Below are 19695 nucleotides of genomic sequence, written 5' to 3'. Positions count from 1 at the left end.
TAGCCACTCTTGTTTTGTCTTTATCCACACCCCCAAAATGGGGAGAGGAACTGAATAGACCTTTTTCCAAAGACACACAAATAATCAACAGACATATAAGATCTCAACATCACTAATTATCAGGGAAATACAAATCAAAACCACAGTGAGATCTCACTTACACCTGTCAGAATGGCTAATATCAGAAAGACAAGGATGTGGGCAAGGATGTAAAGAGAATGCCACCAGTAGGGTGGTAGGAATTTGTTGGTAGGAATGTAAGTTGGAAAATAGTATGGAGGTTCCTGAAATTACTGATCCAGTAATTCCACTATTAGCTCTTTACCCACAGAAAACAGAAACACTAATCTAAAAAGACATATGCACACTTATGCTCATTGCAGCATTATTTACTTGTGTCCACTGATGAATGAATGGATAAAGAAGATGTGGTATATAAACACAATGGAATATTACTCAGCCATAAAACAGAATGAGATCTTGCCATTGTGACAACATGGATGGACCTAGAGTATATTACACTAAGTGAAATATGTCCAACAGAGAAAGACGTATGTCATATGATCTCACGTATATGTGAAAACTAAATAACAAAACAGCTAACAAAAAGCAGAAACAGACTCATAAATAGAACTAGCTTCCAGAGAGGAGGAGAGTGGAAGGATTAATAAAATGGATGAAGGGCAATGGGAAATACAGGCTTCCAGTTACAGAATGAATAAGTCACAGGGATGAAAATTTTCTCTACCCTGATATATATAGGCTTCATCAGATTCAAATCCAAGTAGGGGGGCTGGGGTTATGGACATTGGGGAGGGTATGTGCTATGGTGAGTGCTGTGAAGTGTGTAAACCTGGCGATTCACAGACCTGTACCCCTGGGGATAAAAATATATGTTTATAAAAAATAAAAATTAAAAAAAAAGAATGCTCCACAGGTGATAGAGGCACACAATGGCTGGCTCTTTTTTGATCTAGAACCTCCCTTATTTTTATTTTTTAAAATATTTTATTTATTTATTTGAGAGAGAGAGAGCATGCACACAAGTGAGTATGAGCAGGGGAGGAGCAGAGGGAGAAGCAGACTCCTTGCTGAGCAGAAGCCCAACCCAAGACTTGATCCCAGGACTCTGGGATCATGACCTGAGCTAAAGGCAGACACTCACCTGAGTCCCCAGGCACCCCATAAACCCTCCTTATTTTCAAAATATCGATGAAACTGAAGCCCCAGCATTGTTAAATACTTCATACAGTGATAAAATCAAGAACAAAACCCCAGCCTTTTCATTTTCTGTTGTCTACTCCTTTCATTATGTCATATATTGCTAACATCTTGCTGAGTGATTATAGTACACCAATTACTCTGCTATGTGTTATATGAAATAAGGTCTCACCACTCACCACTTATTACCCAAGCCATAAATCCACAAGTCATTCTAGGTTTCTTCACTTCTCTTACTTTCACTAAGTTCATTAATTTTATCTATTTAATATCTCTCTCATTTGTTCCATCCTTTCCACCCCCACAGCTGCTATTCGGACCTTTCTCATTGCTTTCCTGAATCACTAAAATAACTGCTTGAAGCCCCCCTCCTTCACAGTTATCTTGTCTTTTTCAACCAAGATCTACCTTGTCAATAAAAGATTGTTCCAAGTTACAAGTCTAAATATATTCTTTTTTTGCTTTACAACTTTAATAATCTCTCATTTCCAAGGTGGAGTCTATATCCATTAATGTAACCTATAGTACCCTCTATCACCAAGGCTTATCTATCCAACCATCCTCATCTTCATTAATTCAACTCACTATATTCCAGTTTATTGAATCATTGAAGCTTTCTGAATATGCCAGCAAGGATATGTAGTGATTAAAAGTAGACTCTAGAATTGGACTTGTGTTTAATCTCTATATTCCCCCATTTACTATCCCATGCAACCCAGAACTTACTTACCACCTCTGTGTCCCACTTACCTCACCTGTAGAATAGGAATAGTCTCACTGAATTACTGTGTGTGTGTAGGGGGACTGAAATAGCACAAGTAAAAAACTAGCAAAAGAGCACTCAGTGCATAACTGGATAGTGTTGGTGTCATGATGTTGTTCATTCATTTCTGTGTCCTTTAAATCTATTCCCAAGAACACTTTACTCTTCTTTCTTGATAACCCCTCCCTTATTAATAATTTATAAAATTCTAATTCTAATTTCTAAACCTTGTAGATATTTGCATTGCTGTGCCCTATGGCTGTAAGTCTGTCTCTCTACACAACTGAAAATTTTAGACAGGGACAAGATCCTTCTTATATCTGATTCTTCATGTCCTAGGACACAGGCTCTCCACTGTCCTGGTTCAATGGAAAGCTCAATAATTCAAGTTTGGTAAACTGAACAAAATTGATGGTGTTGACTTCAATTATATCAATTTAAATTTCTGAGTCACTGAAGCATATTTTAGGAAAAATATATAATAGTTGATATTAAAATATTAATTGCTCATCAGCTCCTTTCCTTTGTCATTTCTTTTTTTTTTTTTAAGATTTTATTTATTTATTTGACAGAGAGAGAGAGCAGGGAACACAAGCAGGAGAGGTGGCAAAGGGAAAGGGAGAAGCAGGCTCCTTGCTGAGCAGGCAGCCTGATGCGAGGCTCGATCCCAGGACCCTGGAATCATGACCTCAGCCGAAGGTAGTTGTTTAACCAACTGAGCCACCGAGGCACCCTATTATTTCTTTTTTTACTAAATTAATAATGTAGGATTGTATCTGATTATAGTAAGTTTCCTTTCAACAGTGAAAAGTTTGTACAATTATAAAAGTTTTAAATGGTTAAATCTTTTGCTACTTATTTTAATTCAAATCCAGTATATTATTATATATATTCAGAACTCAAACTATTCATCTTCATCTGAACCTTCAATTAAATTCCACAATGCAAACCTCTTGGCACTAGAACCACATTTCATGTTTATTCAACTGAGACTGTGTCTTGAAAAAGTGTTGAAGTTTGGGGGTTTTCTGGTGAGAATCCACATTCTGACATCACCTTGCCCATGACGGCGATTGGCTGCTGGAAGGCAAAGAAGAGTTTATAGCCAGTCACAGCAAGCAAATGAGTGAGTGAGACAGCAGAGGAAATATTCAATCTGTGTCACTCACTCCTGTGAAACTGTCTCCTCACTCCAGAACAGCAAAAGGGTAAGATTTACTATGATGGCGTCATTTTCTTAAAATTGAACACTCCACAATTTACATCTCTAGACCTGGCTTTTAATTTTTTATTTTAATGTTGATGTTACTGAATTGTATAGAATGGCTATGTAATTTAACACTTGTTTATCATTAAACTAGTACCTCAGAGTTTAGATTTTTTCCAAAAGGTTAAGCTTATTAACCTACACATGTAAGTAAGTCCTTAATATTGTGCACATAAACTAGAAAATTTTGTGGCCTACTTTCTATGTCTCCACCTCACAAATAACTATTTGTTTTCTCCTTGTGATGTATTCAAGATAACCTGACTTGAAATACTATTTTTCACTTGTAACTCTGCCGTAATGAATGCATATTTCAACATAAATTATGCCTAATCTATACTTCAGTTATATACAATGTCTTTTCAATACATTCTGTTTCAAAGTGTAAATATCCCGTAGCTCTAAAATCAGTATAGAAAAGTACACAGTACTAAAGAAATAAATAATGGTAGTTCATCATACTTTTCCCAATGAAAACTTGTAATTACACTTTTAAAACTATCCTTTAAGAATGTTTTAATTGTTGTCTGGGTTAGTAGTAGTCAATATAGACGTCTTTGTTTTTTATGAATCACAAAGTAAATAAAATGAGATTTATGGAGGCAGCCAATTGCTGCCTACATGAATCACTTGGTTCTTTTTATATTATTCCTGCTATGTTTTCACCTAGTTGTTTTGACGGTGTGCTATGAGAAATTTATGTAATCAAAACCCTTTCTACAGTTCCATGTATTTAAGTTTTTAGCTCTTTAAGACATCATAAACATTCGATTCTTTTAATAAAGTTGCAAGGAAATAATCTCCCTGCTTGCTAGCAAGCCTGATCATGGGTAACAAAGTTCAAAGTATTACTTTAAGCACCCCAATATCAGTAAAAACTTCTTAGACAAATGGGTCCACTTCAGGGGCAAAGCCTCTTTTATCGTTGTGTGGCCATCAAGAACTTTTACTAAAGTAGACAGAACTGTGAGGAAGTCTGTAGACACCAAAATCAAAAAAACCCAGTCTGCCACAAATAGAGTGTGACTTGGGACCCAAGACACTGTCTCCAGGCCTTAAATTTTACTCTGTGTAATGTTTTAGTGTTAGATATTCAATAAGGAAGCAATAAATGTGGCTAATGACAAAATGCAAAATCGAACCACAGAATACAGTATATGACATGGCTTTCATACATACATTTTAAGTATTACTTTTTCAAGTGTGTTTATGGGGAAATTGCCATCATTGTTACATATTGTTTCTAAAATGTTGCCATAGCTGTCACTCTCAGTTAAACACTCAGTTAAACATATGTCAGTGCAAATGGGTGGGTATTAGCAGGCTTTTAGCTAAGTTTATTCAACCTCTATTAAAACAGGGTTCTATCAAATAGAATGAAATTAAAGTCAGATAGGATTTTACTATCTCTCTCTTTTTATTTATGAGGAATCTATGTGGAAGTGAGATCTTTGCATGGCCGCAAAACCCAGGACTGTTTGAGAACTATTCCCATTCTGAGAGTCCATCTTCAATTCTTCTACAGAATTGGATTCTATAGAATTCTTCCATAGAAGTGAATTCTTCCATAGAATTCCATAGTCTCCATGATGACTACTGCTCTGACCCTGAAAAGCCCTTGACCCACCCTGTGACAATCTCCCCATTAGTGATGGAAAGTGTAAATGGCACTGGAGAATAACCTGATTTGAGGAAATCTGCCCCTGATATCCCAAGGTGAAACTCTGATGAACTCTTCTCATAGAGTTATCCTTCAACATGGCTGTCTGGTGCTACGTGCTATGAGAAGAGAATTTCACATATTATGGATCATTTCATACACACAAAAAAATACAAAGTATTCTAAGGTATTCATAGGAAAATGGCTCCTATTTTCCATCTTACAAATAAAACTTTGGTTCAAAACCCATATAGAACCAATATACAGAATATATATAATAACCACTGGTGTAAAAGCAATCATTTAAATGTTTACAATTTTTGCTTAGTTTTCAATTATATATATAAAAAAAATAACCCAGGTCACAGAACTATACTAACGATTCAATTCCTTAGCTGATATTCCTATATCAATGATATTAAGAAGACTCTTTGCCCCAATGTGAAGTACATCAAGCATTAAAGCCCCGTATAGTAATGATTTACTGACAAATCACAGCTGATAGGGTAAAACCAAGTACAGAACTAAAGATTACTTAAACAGACAGGTAAAGTTAGTTTTTTACCACTTAAAAAAGGAACAATTTTAAAAATAAAAGCCAGGGAATTGGTCTTAGTCAAACTATAACTGGACAGAAATGAAAACAAATATTTCACCTTCTAGTATGAGTAAAAAAGTTACACTCTTAGTTTTAATATTTATTAACTTTACCGCTTCATTAATTCCAGAAGCAATCACCAAAATGAAGACTGCTTTAATTTTGCTCAGCATTTTGGGAATGGCCTGTGCTTTCTCAGTAAGTTCTATATTAAAAACCTATAGTTATTTCCTTTTTTGCCATTTTATGTAAAAGATAGAGTATGTAATAATTAAATGTTCTTTCAAACAGATGAAAAATTTGCATCGAAGAGCCAAATTACAGGATTCTGAAGAAAATGGGGTAATTATGTTTAGCATACATTCTTGGTCTGACTATATTCTTCCTCTAGATTTATTATACATTAAACATGAATATGTCATTTATTTTGGTTATGCAGGTCTTTAAGTACCGGCCACGATATTCTCTTTACAAGCATGCCTACTTTTATCCTCCTCTAAAACGATTTCTAGCTCAGGTAAGCATAAAAAATAATTTTCTTTCCCACCCATTACAATTTAAAGGGGATCAAATTTAACTATAAAAGAACTAAATTCAATTCTCACTGAAGGTCAGCCAGAAAGATTTACTTATTATAAAAAGTTTGTTTTTAATACAATACAATAAAATTTATTCCTAAGTTCTCTTTTAAAGCAGAGATATACATATCATTTGGGCCCAATCTAGAATGATATAATAAAAGCAAACATCTTGGTACAGAGTCCAGGTATTCTGGTTAACACATTGATGAAATGAACACTTTATCTATTGTTGACAATTAATTAAGTCAGTGATGAGGTCACTAACTGTCATGTTATAGTTGAGACAATACTGTCATACAGCTGTTAACATCTGATAATTTAGAGCCCTTTAACTGGTAAGTTAAAGACTAACTTCATAAATAGCAGAGACCATTTTTTTTTAATTTTTTATTTTTTATAAACATATATTTTTATCCCCAGGGGTACAGGTCTATGAATCACCAGGTTTACACACTTCACAGCACTCACCAAAGCACATACCCTCCCCAATGTCCATAATCCCACCCCCTTCTCCCAAACCCCCTCCCCCCAGCAACCCTCAGTTTGTTTTGTGAGATTAAGAGTCACTTATGGTTTGTCTCCCTCCCAATCCCATCTTGTTTCATTTGGAGAGACCATTTTTAAAAACATTGCTGATAATCAGTGGTGATTGCTGAGGATTCTCTGAACCTCTGACCTGTGTTGGTCACGATAACAGAAGTGTGGCTCAGGAATTATAGAGGAGAGAGAGAAATTCATGAAGTGAATTATGAGAGTGTCTGTGAGAAAAACAAAACACCCTTAAAATTTGTAAACAAAAAAAGAAAATAACAAACACTAAAAATAAGAATTTGTGTTTTTACTAGGTTACTAGTGAAGAAAGCCTTTGAAAACTTGAGGGTGTGGTGTTGATTTAAAATACTCAACAAACCAGAACTGTGCTATTTTTACTACTATACAGTTTGGGTTCAGGGCACCAATTATGCACCATTTGACCTGGGACTCCTGAGATGCTAAAAGCAGTCAAGATGCTGAAAACGATGCCTCAGCACAGTGGCTTGGCAGAGCATCCTACCATATGTTGGGCTAACCCATTTCTAACTCATACAATGATAGGAAATGATAATCTTAAAGTATTTATAGCACCATAATAATTATGGGGAATGTGTGTGGCCACAGAAATATGAACATAGATGATACAAGAGTTGTGGGTTTTCAGAATTGTCTTCCATTCTTTGGTACACTTCAGACCCATAAATAAACAGTGCTCATTTGAATGTTTGCCTCATTCTCTTTCTTAAACTAAAGGGAAATGATAAAAATTTAAATTTCTGGCTAGCTCCACAATTTTTCTAAAATATCACATAGAGATATTCCCATCTGTAAATTTTTATAGATATATAAATGTGATCCAGTTAAAACAGCCATAGTGAAAAGATATTAGGAGATGTTATATTTTTTATTACTGATAAATTCAAAGTTCAAAAATCTCTGGTTTTTAATATACAATATTTAGAGAAATTATATGCAGACAAACTCATTTCAAGTAATATATAATTTGTTAGTAAGACAGTTGTATTTTAAAAATATCTGTGGGCAGGATGCCTGGGTGGCTCAGTCATTAAGCGTCTGCCTTCCACTGAGGTCATGATCCCAGGGTCCTAGGATTGAGCCCCCCCACAATCGGGCTCCCCTACTCAGCAGGGAGCCTGATTTTCCCTCTCCCCCTGCTTGTGCTCTCCTGCTTTCTGTCAAATAAATAAATTAAAATACTCAATAAAATATATGCCCCAATCCAACAGTCTGGTCTGACCTAGTATTGATGATTTATTCTCCTACTTTACAAAGCTTGATTTCCAGAATTTTTTCCCCTTATATGTCTACTTATATATTTCCCATAGCTCTGTATTATTTATTCTGCTAAATCTATCAAGTATTTGGTGCTCAGATTGTCACCCCAAAATGCATTAAGCTGTATTGGCTTTGAAATTTTTGTTTTATTCAAACAAATCTGTGTTTACATATAATATCTTTTTTCTTTTATTTTTTTAAGGTTTATTTATTTATTTTAGAGAGAATGTGCACAAGTAGGGAAAGGGGCAGAGGGAGAGGGAGAAAGAGAATCCTCAAGCTGATTCCTGCTGAACATGGAGCCCGACATGGGACTTGATTCCATGACCCTGAGATCATGACCCAAGAGGAAATCAAGAATTGGCCACTTAACAGATAGAGCCACCCAGGCACCCCTACATATAATCATTTCTAAAATACCAACTTCCATGAAATAAGTCATATCAATTATAAAGCTATAAACAGTCTACCTATAGCTTATCTATCTGCTTGGCTATAGAAATGGAAGCATAAATAAGCTTAACAACCTAAGCATTTTTAATTAAGGAAATGCCTTCTTTCAGGAAGCATATGTTGTTTGAATTGTATGTGAATTCTTTGAGGGCAGAAACTTTAAATTCCTTTCATTGTACTGATCTCATCTATCATAGTCTCTGATAGGGAAATTGTCCACGTTTCCATCTTTCTCTCTTGCTACCATCCTCATTCTCAAAATAATGCCTGAAACATATCTTTTGGGATTGAATAAATGGGAATGACAGAAGTTGAAAGGAGTAATGGTAAAATACATATACATACATATATGTGTGTGTAAGTGTATTTGACTTCCGGAAGAAAAATATGTCTTAGTTACAAATTGGCATAAATAAAAGAAAGGAAAAAAGAAAATGTTAAGGCTCCCGGGCATTTCATGAAGCTTTAAAATTGTTCTCACTGCAGACACTAATTGAAGAGTCATGTAGTTGGGACAGCAAGAAGGCTAGGGGTCAGGAAGCTTGTAAAAAGATTCAAACACTCCCACTGAGACAAAATACGTTGCAAAAATATGCTGTCCTCCACTGAGACAAAATACGTTGCAAAAATATGCTGTCCTCTCTATTAACTAACAAGGAAAAATAGTTTACTGTAATACCATGCTTTATTTACCCTCTAGGCTGGGAAATTATAACAATTAAGGTCATGGAAGTGGAAGAGCAGGTCTAATTATTCTCTATTCCACCCAAGGTTATTCTTGGCTCAAGGGGACAAGCATTCCCTTTTCTTGGGTGGATGGCATGGCCACTGAAGAATGAGCCCTACAGAACAGCCCTGGGCAGGACTGGAACATGAGTATTTCCTCATATCTGATCCCTAACCCTGAGGTTCTTCTGCAGCTATATTTTCTAAGACTCACAGAACTTAACTAGGTCACCAGAATCAAAGCCAAGATTTGTAGTGCAGAAAACAGCATCTTAAGTCAGGTACCCATTTATCTACCTGGTACCATTAGAGGTAGTTGCAGAAAGAAAAAGAAAATTTAATTTATCAAGATGAAAAATCTCCTATACTATCTTAAAGTTTCTGATAACAGGTGTTTAGACTTATATTTTCTTTTTAAAAAAAGCGAAGCTTGTTAACTTATATTTTTATATGCAGACTCCTTGGTTTAATATATTCTCATTCAATATTGAGCTCTTTAGAGGGATGATACTCTATAACTCTCCTAAATGAGTAAGTGAATTAATTTTGTTTTTATATAATTTTTACCTCATATATATATAAAATCTCATTTATATATATAGAGAGGCTTATTTTATGAAGCAGCTTTAATTAGACTGAAAGATACTAAAAATTATGTGTAAATCTAATTTCAAATCAAATTCTAAGTTAAATTCATCAAGAGCTCATTATTTAAAAGAATCGTTCTTTTATAAATAAATAAATCATTTATTTTACAATAAGCCTAATCATCATTTCCTTTATGTTTTATAAAGAAAATAGAATAATATGATCTATGTGCTAGTTCACTTGCTTTGAACGGGCTGGAGAAGTCACAACTGCTCTGGGCTTGATTCCTTCTCTATAAAATAAATTGAACCAGATAATCCTCTTGTTCTTAAAGAGTTAGATAATTCTGTGATTCATTGCTCTACAAAATGTTTCAACATATTTCCTGTGTATCTCATTTCATATCTTGATACCTAAAGATGCCTTTTTCTAACCTTATTTTATATATCCCTAATCTCCTTTTATCTCTCAGATTCATATGAGAACTGTTCTAATAAATCAATCAAGATGGTAATTATCATTAGGGTAAATATTTGTATGTATTTTATCTTAATTCAATCAGCAAGAAATTTTCCTTGGTGTTGGAAGTATGTGTACATAAATATGTACATAGATATCCATATATATATGAATTCACATATATATACACTTTTTTTTAGAGCAGTAGTGACTCATCTGAAGAAGATGGAAATGGTGACAGCTCAGAAGAGGAGGAAGAAGAGGAGGTAAGGAATTTCTGCAGGATTTTTCATAACAAACCAGGCACCATAAAAACAAATAGGAAACTGGTCTACTGTAGCCTGGACTCAGCAAACAGCCGTTGCCAGTTTACCAGCTACCCACAGTCTTCTATTTTGGACAAGGGGAATGTTATTGAATTAGAATCAACTAAATGACTTGTTTAAAATACTACTGCAATTTGACATTAAAGTAACCTGTAAGCTGTACACAAAACCAAAAATGTCTCCATTATAAGTGTAATTATAATTACATTATAATATCTCTGTTATAATGTAATTATAATTAACTTACAATAAATTATAATTATACTTTATAAATTCTGTTAAAAAGAAAAGAAAGTATTATTTATACTTAGGTGGACAGAACATGATGGTAAAAGACGAGTACCTAAACTCAGTGCAATACTTGTATTAAAAAGGATTAAATTTAAACTCAATTTACTAAGTGGGTAGTATATGAAAAGCTAATTTATATCCTCTACAATGATACTGCAATTCATTGGTCTTTCTTGACCCACAAAGTAGGGTTGTTCTTATGTGGTAATTATGTGGGAATGTTCTTATGTGGGAATTATACGGGAATTTCATGTTTTTTTGTCTAATAATAAAATTTGTGTTCTTATAGAAATCTGAATACTCAAGATGTCTAAATATATATAGCATTTTATAGTACTACAGATTCTACACATAGTACTGCCCAGTTCTCTATAGTACTACAAATTAGTAGAGTTCACAGTTAAAATTCATCTGTATATCGTGGAAATTGTGCTAACATGTTTATAACTGACACACTTGCTCAATATGCTAATTAGGTATATTTTCCTGGAGAGTAAATTATAGCTATCCACTTCTTTGGGGACCTTCTAAATTTGGGTATTCTTAAGTACTGCTTATGAATGGGCAGTGACAGTCAAAAATGGATCATATATAAATATCTGTTATCTTGAAAATAAAATAGTGTGGGAACTTAAAATGTGACAAATAATTAGTTTGATTTTTTTAACCATAAAAATCATTTTTATATGGTTTGATATGATATGATAGTTTTAAAAAGTATCATCTCCAGTACTATAATTTACCCTAATAGCATAAGGAAGACCTTACAAGAATATCAAGCCAGTACAGGGAAAATGCCACCTACAAAATCCCACAGAATTTTACCCAGAGTTCCATTTAGTAATCTTACACAACAACTAAGCTGAGGTAATCCATTTACTACAACTGTTAGCTGTACAGTGATCACAAAATTGCCTTGCCAACTGGATTTCCCAATTAGATTGCATACCTTTTGGCAAAGGTTCTTCATTTGCTATGACAGTGGTTGGGAATGGAGGAAGATTAGGACTCCTTTAAAACTGTGATAAAATCATGCACACTCAGAATGTTGCCAACAATCTCTGAACATTTATCATCTTCCCAAAAGTAATCTGAAACTTCTCATGACCCAGAGGACTAGAGACCATATGTTTCATCTCTGGTTTGGGGAGAAGCAGTGCTGTACTCTCCTTACACCTCCTCACATTACCTAGCACAGTTTCTTATACAATATATGGTATCCAAAAATATCTGGGAGTTTGGTTTTGAAAACTTCAGAGAATAAATACTCCAAACATCATTTATGGAAAGTGACCATAGGAAAGTGGTTAAATAAGCCTGGAGGCTTCTATCCTGAAGAGATTCTAGAACTTCCTTTTTCCCCATTTCCTCCCTAAAATTTCATTGTCAATTCAAGTTAAATACATAGAATCCCCAGGAATTATATTCATATGAGAGGATACTAGGGAATGTTTTCTATTTGGCAATCTAACATTTTTTTCCACTCCTAAACCCTCAGCCTCACTTTAAAAAAATTTATTTAAATATAATATACACAAGGGACGCCTGGGTGGCTCAGTTGGTTAAGCAGCTGCCTTCGGCTCAGGTCATGATCCCAGCGTCCTGGGATCGAGTCCCACATCGGGCTCGCTCGGCAGGGAGCCTGCTTCTCCCTCTGCCTCTGTCTGCCATTCTGTCTGCCTGTGCTCGCTTGCTCTCCCTCTCTCTCTCTCTGACAAATAAATAAAATCTTTAAAAAAAATTAAATATAATATACACAATTATCATGTGTATAGAGGTCACTGAAATTTCAGAAACTGAACACACAAGTGTAACCCATATAAAAAAGCAGCACATACACTGTGCTCCATTTCATTCATTAACCAAAACCGTCAAGTGTAACTGCTATTTTAAGTCCTAACAAGATACTGGCTTTGCCTATTTTTGTTTATTATGTAAATGGAATCACACATTGTACATTATTTTGTGTGTTTTCTCTTCTACTCTCAACTTCAAAGGCTGATCTGAATTGTTCTACGACTGTATATCATTCATTCTCACTGTCAGTATCTCATGAAGTGAATGTACCAAAATGTATTACTCTCCTGTTGATGGGCATTTGGGTAGTTTCCAAGTTTGGGCTATTGTGAACATTCTACTACTCCTTCTAGTGAACATATGCATTTATTTCTGGAGGCCATTTTACTTAGAGGTTAAACTTCTAAGTCAAAAAGTATGCTTATGTTCAATCTTAGTAGAAATAACCAAAGCAGGTATACTGTGATCTCCCTCTATCAGTGTATCAGTTGCTTCACATTCTCACCAACACTTGTTTCTTTCAGTCATTTTAGTCATTCTAATAGGTTAATAATACTTTTTTTTTTTTTTTTTAAATTATTGCTGGGATGCCCGGGTGGCTCAGTTGGTTAGGCGGCTGCCTTCGGCTCAGATCATGATCCCAGCATCCTGGGATCAAGTCCCGAATAGGGCTCCTTGCTGGGCAGGGAGCCTGCTTCTCCCTCTGCCTCTGCTGCCACTTTGCCTGCCTGTGCTCACTCGCTCTCGCTCTCTCTCTCTCTCTCTCTGGCAGATAAATAAATAAAATCTTTTTAAAAAATCATTGCTAATTTTTCTATTCAAAAAGACATTTGATGCTTAATGCCCATTAATAGACTGACCTGTTTTCCTTTTTAATTCACTGTAACAGGATATCCTTAAATAAAGTATCTAATAAAGAAAGGGCTTTGTAGGAGAAAATACAGAAGTTCATGAGTTGAGAGTTTGGATCTTTAATCATGACCTCACCACTAATGAACTACCATCGATTTGATGGGTTTTTCATGTGTAATATGACAGTACAGAACCCTAATTGTATGTTCTAGTCTAAGAATCTTTCCTCTTTCTCCCCTGAAAGGTTTAGTCTGTTGGAATAAAGCATAAATGTGAAAAAATAAACAGCATGGTGTTTGTGGGTTATTTGACACAATTAGTTTAGAGACTGTTTTGGGGTGAATTCTAGCAGTCCCAAAAGTTTACTGGAACAGTGGAATTTACAAATTTGATGAAAAAAACATATTCTTCTTTAGTCACTTTGTTTTAGTAATAAGGCAGCGTGAATCTGGGTTGTGTTTATTTTTAAATTTTTATTCTTTATATAAACTCATTTTCTTCTTCTAGTATTTTGTTTTGGAATCTGTGGATTATCTTAAGTTTTTATTTGAATTCCAGTTAGTTAACATAAAGGTAATAAGAGCTTCAGGTATACAATACAGTGATTCATTTCTTTCAGTGAAAAGTGTTCATCACAAGTGCCCCCCTTAATCTCCATTGCTTATATAGCCCATCCTCCTACCTCCCTCACCGCTGGTAACCATCAGTTTGTTCTCTGTAGTTAAGAGTTTGTCTCTTGGTTTGCCCCTCTCTCTTTTTTTCCCTTTGCTTGTTTGTTTTATTTCTTAAATTCCACATATGAGTGAAATCATGTGGTACTGTCTTTCTCTAACTTATTTCATTAGCATAATACTCTCTAGCTCCATCTACATCATTGCAAATGGCAAGACTACATTCTTATTCATGGATGAATAGTAATCCATTATATATATGTATACATGTATGTATATGTATATGTGTATGCATCACATCCTCTTCATCCATGCATGTTTTAAAGTCTTGACTTTTAATATTAGCTATGAATCACATCAGACTAACTCCATTAACAAACAACTGCCTAACAACATAAAGGCCAAGAATACAATGTTAAATAAGATTATAGTAATATTATAAGATTATAATAAGCTTTGATTTGAGGAGTGTTAATTCTTTTAAAACATCTTTCTTCAATAACTTTATATACCACTAAAAATTTCTTGGAGTGTTTACTTTCTTCATTGCATGGTAAAATTGATTGTCAAATGCCTAAAGTTTTCTGAATATTGCATACAATACAGAACTAGCTTATATGTTGGCAGATGACTTCTGAATTAAATTTTTTTTTGTCTAGATACACTTGAAAGCATTATGAAAAATGCTCACTTTTTTTGCCAGTAAATAAGAATTCCATAAGAATTCCTTTCAGAAAAAATATCCTAGTTGTAGTGTGGACATTCATATAAATCCTCTTCTTCATCAAAAACATCACAGTGCATTACAAAGGGCTCAGCTTTTTAAATTAGAAAGATACAGCTTCATCACACATAAGAACTTAAGCAAGTTATTTAGCTTTTCTGAGCTCACCTTCCCTTTCTAAAGTGAATAATAATCCTACCTTGAAAAACAGGTCTAAGTTCTCAGCTGATTTGTCAGCAAATGTAAGAATCTATTTGCTACCATGTTTTAATAGTACTGATAAGACCTTAAGAGCCTTGGGGTGCCTAGGTGGTTCAGTCATTAAGCATTTGCCTTCAGCTCAGGTCATGGTCCCATGGATCTGGGATGGAGCCTCACATCTGGCTCCCCGTTCAGCGTGAAGCCTGCTTCTCCCTCTCCCACTCCCCCTGCTTGTATTCCCTCTCTGACTGTGTGTGTGTGTGTGTGTGTATCTCTCTCTCTGTCAAATAAATATATACAAAATCTTAAAAAAAAAAAAAAAAGACTTTAAGAGCCTAAGGCATCCAGGATATAATATGAGGATATCGTCAGTTATGCTGAAATTATTATAAAAGCATATTTTCTTGGTTAAATAGAATACAGAAATGTCTAAAACAGACTACAGTGAGATAAGCAGAAAGAGATAACTGAGTTGAGTTCTAATAAGTGAGAAGTGTAAATGGCACAAGAGGAAGAAACTGTTAGCATTAGGTGATGAGCTGCCGGAGGAATACAATGTTTTTCTCAATTGTGGCTCATGACATCAACAAATTTTGAGTTCTCTTCCAACCAAAATAACTTCTTTTGCTCTGGATATTTTCACCAGGAGACTTCAAATGAAGAAGAAAACAATGAAGAGAATGCAAATTCTGATGAAAACGAAGATGAAGATGAGGCTGAGAATACCACCCTTTCTACCACACCTGGCTATGGAGAGACCACACCTGGAACAGGGTATATAGGTTTAGCTGCAATCCAACTTCCCAAGAAGGTAATCATTCCTCAAAAATTTAAATCTGATTTCACTTCTTTACTGAAATCAAAGGTTATTTAGACACCAAACAGGATGTTTTACATTATCTTCATTAACTCATTGGAAAAGCAAGAGCAGGGGCACCTAGGTGGCTCAGTGGATGAAGCCTCTGCCTCCAGCTCAGGTCATGATCTCAGGGTCCTGGGATGGAGCCCTGAATTTCTGCTCAGCGGGGAGCCTGCTTCCCCCCCCTCTCTCTGCCTGCCTCTCTCCCCGCCTCTCTGCCCACTTGCGATCTCTGTCAAATAAACAAATACAATCTTTAAAAAAAAAAAAAGAAAGAAAAGAAAAAGCAAGAGCAGACTCAATATCTCTGTTTATAAATAAGGAAAGCTCTTTTCCCACGCAAGTTCTCATCCCAGGTTATTACACTGACTTCCTACATTATAGCAGAAAACTAAGGACAAGCAAGCATCTTAGCAATGAATAAAAGGTCCTGCAAGATGCCACTGTATTTCAGGGAAGAGGGCTCTAAGACAAAGTCAAGAGCAAAGCTATAAGAAGCATCTCCCACAGAGAAGACTTATTTATCAAGTACATTCTTCTCCGTCAAAACCCAATTTCAGAGGTACTAATCCTGAATTCTTAAAACACCCACCGAAGGTGTTTTTGAATTTTTAAAACACCCACTAATTCTTTTATAAATTAAGCTAGCTTCAATTCAAAAATATATCTAGAATAAGGCCTTAGTATAGCCTGAGTTGAATGAAGTTAATTGTTTTAGGTTTTTACATTTTCACACCTAGATCTGGATTCTTTCAAACTTTTCCTTACAGGCTGGGGATAAAGGACACAAGGCTACAGAAGAGGAGGAAAGTGATGAAGAAGAAGAGGAAGATGAAGAAAATGAAGAAAATGAAGCAGAAGTGGATGAAAATGGGCAAGGCATAAATGGCACCAGTAGTAACAGCACAGAGGCAGAAAATGGTAATGGCAGCAGTGATGGAGATAATGGAGAAGAAGGTGAAGAACAAAGTGTCACTGAAGCCCAGGCAGAAGGAACCACAGTGGCTAGAAAGCAGGACAATGGTGACTCTAAGACAACAACCTCACCAGATGGTGGATTTGAACCTACAACTCCGCCACCAGAGTTCTATGGGACTACCACCCGACAGTCTGGGGAAGCCACTCCCACCGGATATGAGGAAGAGTATGAACAAACAGGCACTAATGAATATGACAATGGATATGAAGTCTATGAAAATGAAAATGGGGAACCTCGTGGGGATAATTACCGAGCCTATGAGGATGAGTACAGCTACTATAAAGGGCGTAGCTATGATGGCTATGATGGTCAAGATTATTACTACCGCCATCAGTGAAGGCCCAGCCTGGGATGAATTCCTCCATTCTGGCATTTCATGTGGCTACCATTTTCAAAGTTCAACTCAGGAAGGTGCAATATAACAAATGTGCATATTATAATGTAGAATGGTGCTACTGTTCCAAAGTAATTTTCTGTAATTGCTTCTGCAAGTAATGGGCTTCTTACTGCTTTTCCCTGGTTTATTATTGAAAGGTTATTGTAAATTAGGGCCATTTAAACCAATCCATGAGATGGAGTTTGATTACCTGTTTTGAGGTTGTAGTTCTATAAATAGTATTTTTAACATGTTTGTACTATTATTAACTGCTAAAACTACTCTTCATGCAAGACATGCTTCTATGAATTAACATTAATGACACTATATATAAAATATGTGTAGTTCTTTAATCACCTACCTACCCAACACTGTATATTATGTTTAATTATCAGCTTCATGTATTTTTATGTGATCTTTATGTATATTCTATCCATGGGTTGTATCACAAATAAAAATGCAGTCTTTCAAATATGTTATAATTTTTAAAAAGAGAGAGAGAGAGATTCAGAATTGAAAACGATGAATCCAATGGGGAACAACTAAGCTAAACGAAAAAGCTTATTTCCAGTATGGTTTAAAACTCAGAAGAACTGTAAGTATTTTGTCATGGATAAATCAATATAACTAAGATTTTGGCATGTTTGTGGGCAGGGTCAACCATATATATCAGGAGAATAAATGGCTCTTATTAGAGTTGCCAGGTTTAACAAAACTATAGAATGCCTAGTTAAACTTAAATTTCAGATAACAATGAAAAACTTCTTAGTTTAAGTATGTTCCATGCACTACTTGGCCTCTGTGAATTATTTGGGACATATTTATACTAAATAAATCATTCTTATTTATATAAAATTCAAATTTAATGGAGCATCCTATTTTGTATCTGGCAACCCTACTCTGATTTGATCTGGTTTTAGGTGGGGTAGGGAGAAGGATGAAGTAGAAAACTCACACACACACACACACACACCATTATAGAGTGGTTGCAAACATCATGACATCATAATGCTTCACCCCTATATACTTCAGTATTTAGTATAAAAACAAGAAATTCTCCTAAATTGCTACAATACCATTCTCATTCTCATTCTAAAGAAACTAAACATTGCTATGATAGTATTTTATAATATACGGATCATATTCACATTTTTCCAATTATTCTAATAATTCATTCAATCTTTACAGAACTCTATTAGGTAGTTATTTTTGTCATCCCCCATTCTATTGATGAAGGAACTGAGTCAGACACAAAGAGATACACAGCTTGCAAAAGGTCACAAGTGGCAAAGCTAAGGGTAAAACAAAGGCAGACTGGTTTTAGGATCTGTGCTCCTTACCATATATTCTATTCGTTAGTGTATATTTGTCAGTAATGGATGTCGAGCCATAAGTGAGCAGGAAATCTTTAATGATGGGAACACTGGTGAAAAGAAAGCTTGCCCTATATCACAATTTTCTTAGCCAGGTTTAATGACTTGAGCCCTAAAGAATATTTTCTTTTTCTTTCTTTTTTTTTTTTTTTTAAAGATTTTATTTACTTGTCAGAGAGAGAGAGAGCGGGCACACAAGCCAGCAGAGTGGCAGAGGCAGAGAGAAGCAGGCTCCCTACTGAGCAAGGAAGGAGCCCCATGTAGGACTTGATCCCAGGACCCTGGGATCATGACCTTAAGGCAGTGGCTTAACCGACAGAGCCACCCAGGCATCCCGAAAGAGTATTTTCAAACCAAGGGTCTTCTCATATTTTGGCATATGTTTTTACATATTGTGCAAAGTGCATGAACTCTCAAGTTAGATGGGCTTGAGTAATGGTATTATTGAAAGTAAATATCCTCCTCTAATCCTCATCACCTCATCTCTTACATGTGGTGTGTACTCTGTAGTTGCTGTTTAGAGCCCAACATGTTAATGAGGTGCTCAGGATCGTCATCTCTCTCCTCTCCACTCCCCTTCCTTTCTCCATCTTAACACTTGGGTGCATCCAATTGTTGTATAATTACCTGGTCCTTCCGAAACTCAAAGAACATGTTTTTTCTTGCCCTAATGCATCTTTGTAAACAAAAGCTTTTGATGAGATTGAGGCCTTGGGTATAGTCATCTGATCAGCAGCATCAGAAATGCAAATTGTGGAGCACCACCCAAGACCTACTCAATGAGAAACTAGGAGTGGACAGGTGATTCTTGTGCACCTTAAAGTCTGAGTGCCATGATTTTCTTTTTTTTTTTTTTTTAATATTTTATTTATTTATTTGACAGAGAAACAACAAAAGAGGGAGCACAAGCAGGGAAAGTGGGGAGAGGGAGAAGCAGGCTTCCCGCTGAGCAGGGAGCCTGATGCAGGACTTGATCCCAGGACCCTGGAATCATGACCTGAGCTAAAGGCAGAAGCTTAACGAATGAGCCACCCAGGTGCCCCGAGTACCATGATTTTCATTGATATAGGAGCTAATGCTTATTATACACCTACTGTGTG

At 35.6% G+C, this 19695-nt stretch overlaps 1 protein-coding gene across 2 annotated transcripts; it reads left to right on the top strand.

Annotated features, from left to right (window-relative positions):
* The first annotated feature begins 3118 nt into the window (after positions 1 to 3118).
* IBSP (integrin binding sialoprotein) lies at positions 3119 to 17937 on the top strand. Of its 2 annotated transcripts, none has more exons than XM_059154977.1 (7): positions 3119 to 3192; positions 5640 to 5707; positions 5801 to 5851; positions 5949 to 6026; positions 10347 to 10412; positions 15655 to 15819; positions 16638 to 17937. In XM_059154977.1, exons 2-7 carry the CDS (start codon positions 5654 to 5656, stop codon positions 17181 to 17183), a joined length of 960 nt encoding a protein of 319 aa, XP_059010960.1. In that variant the 5' UTR covers positions 3119 to 3192; positions 5640 to 5653; the 3' UTR covers positions 17184 to 17937. The 2 variants fall into 2 exon arrangements, with proteins under 2 accessions (XP_059010960.1, XP_059010970.1); XM_059154987.1 differs by lacking the exon at positions 3119 to 3192 and adding an exon at positions 4859 to 4967.
* The last annotated feature ends 1758 nt before the right edge of the window (positions 17938 to 19695 follow it).

This window comes from Mustela lutreola, chromosome 1 (assembly GCF_030435805.1).
Source record: "Mustela lutreola isolate mMusLut2 chromosome 1, mMusLut2.pri, whole genome shotgun sequence".
Classification (NCBI taxonomy): Eukaryota; Metazoa; Chordata; class Mammalia; order Carnivora; family Mustelidae; genus Mustela; species Mustela lutreola.
Note: the sequence above shows the minus strand (reverse complement) of the source record. Positions and strands in the feature narration are given on the sequence as shown.

Bases quoted from the DNA above. Each gene is read 5' to 3' on its own strand.
- IBSP (XM_059154977.1), top strand. From the start codon at position 5,654: ATGAAGACTGCTTTAATTTTGCTCAGCATTTTGGGAATGGCCTGTGCT. The intron at 5,852-5,948 runs GTAATTATGTTT...TTGGTTATGCAG, and splicing joins AGGATTCTGAAGAAAATGGG to GTCTTTAAGTACCGGCCACG. The intron at 10,413-15,654 runs GTAAGGAATTTC...TATTTTCACCAG, and splicing joins AAGAGGAGGAAGAAGAGGAG to GAGACTTCAAATGAAGAAGA.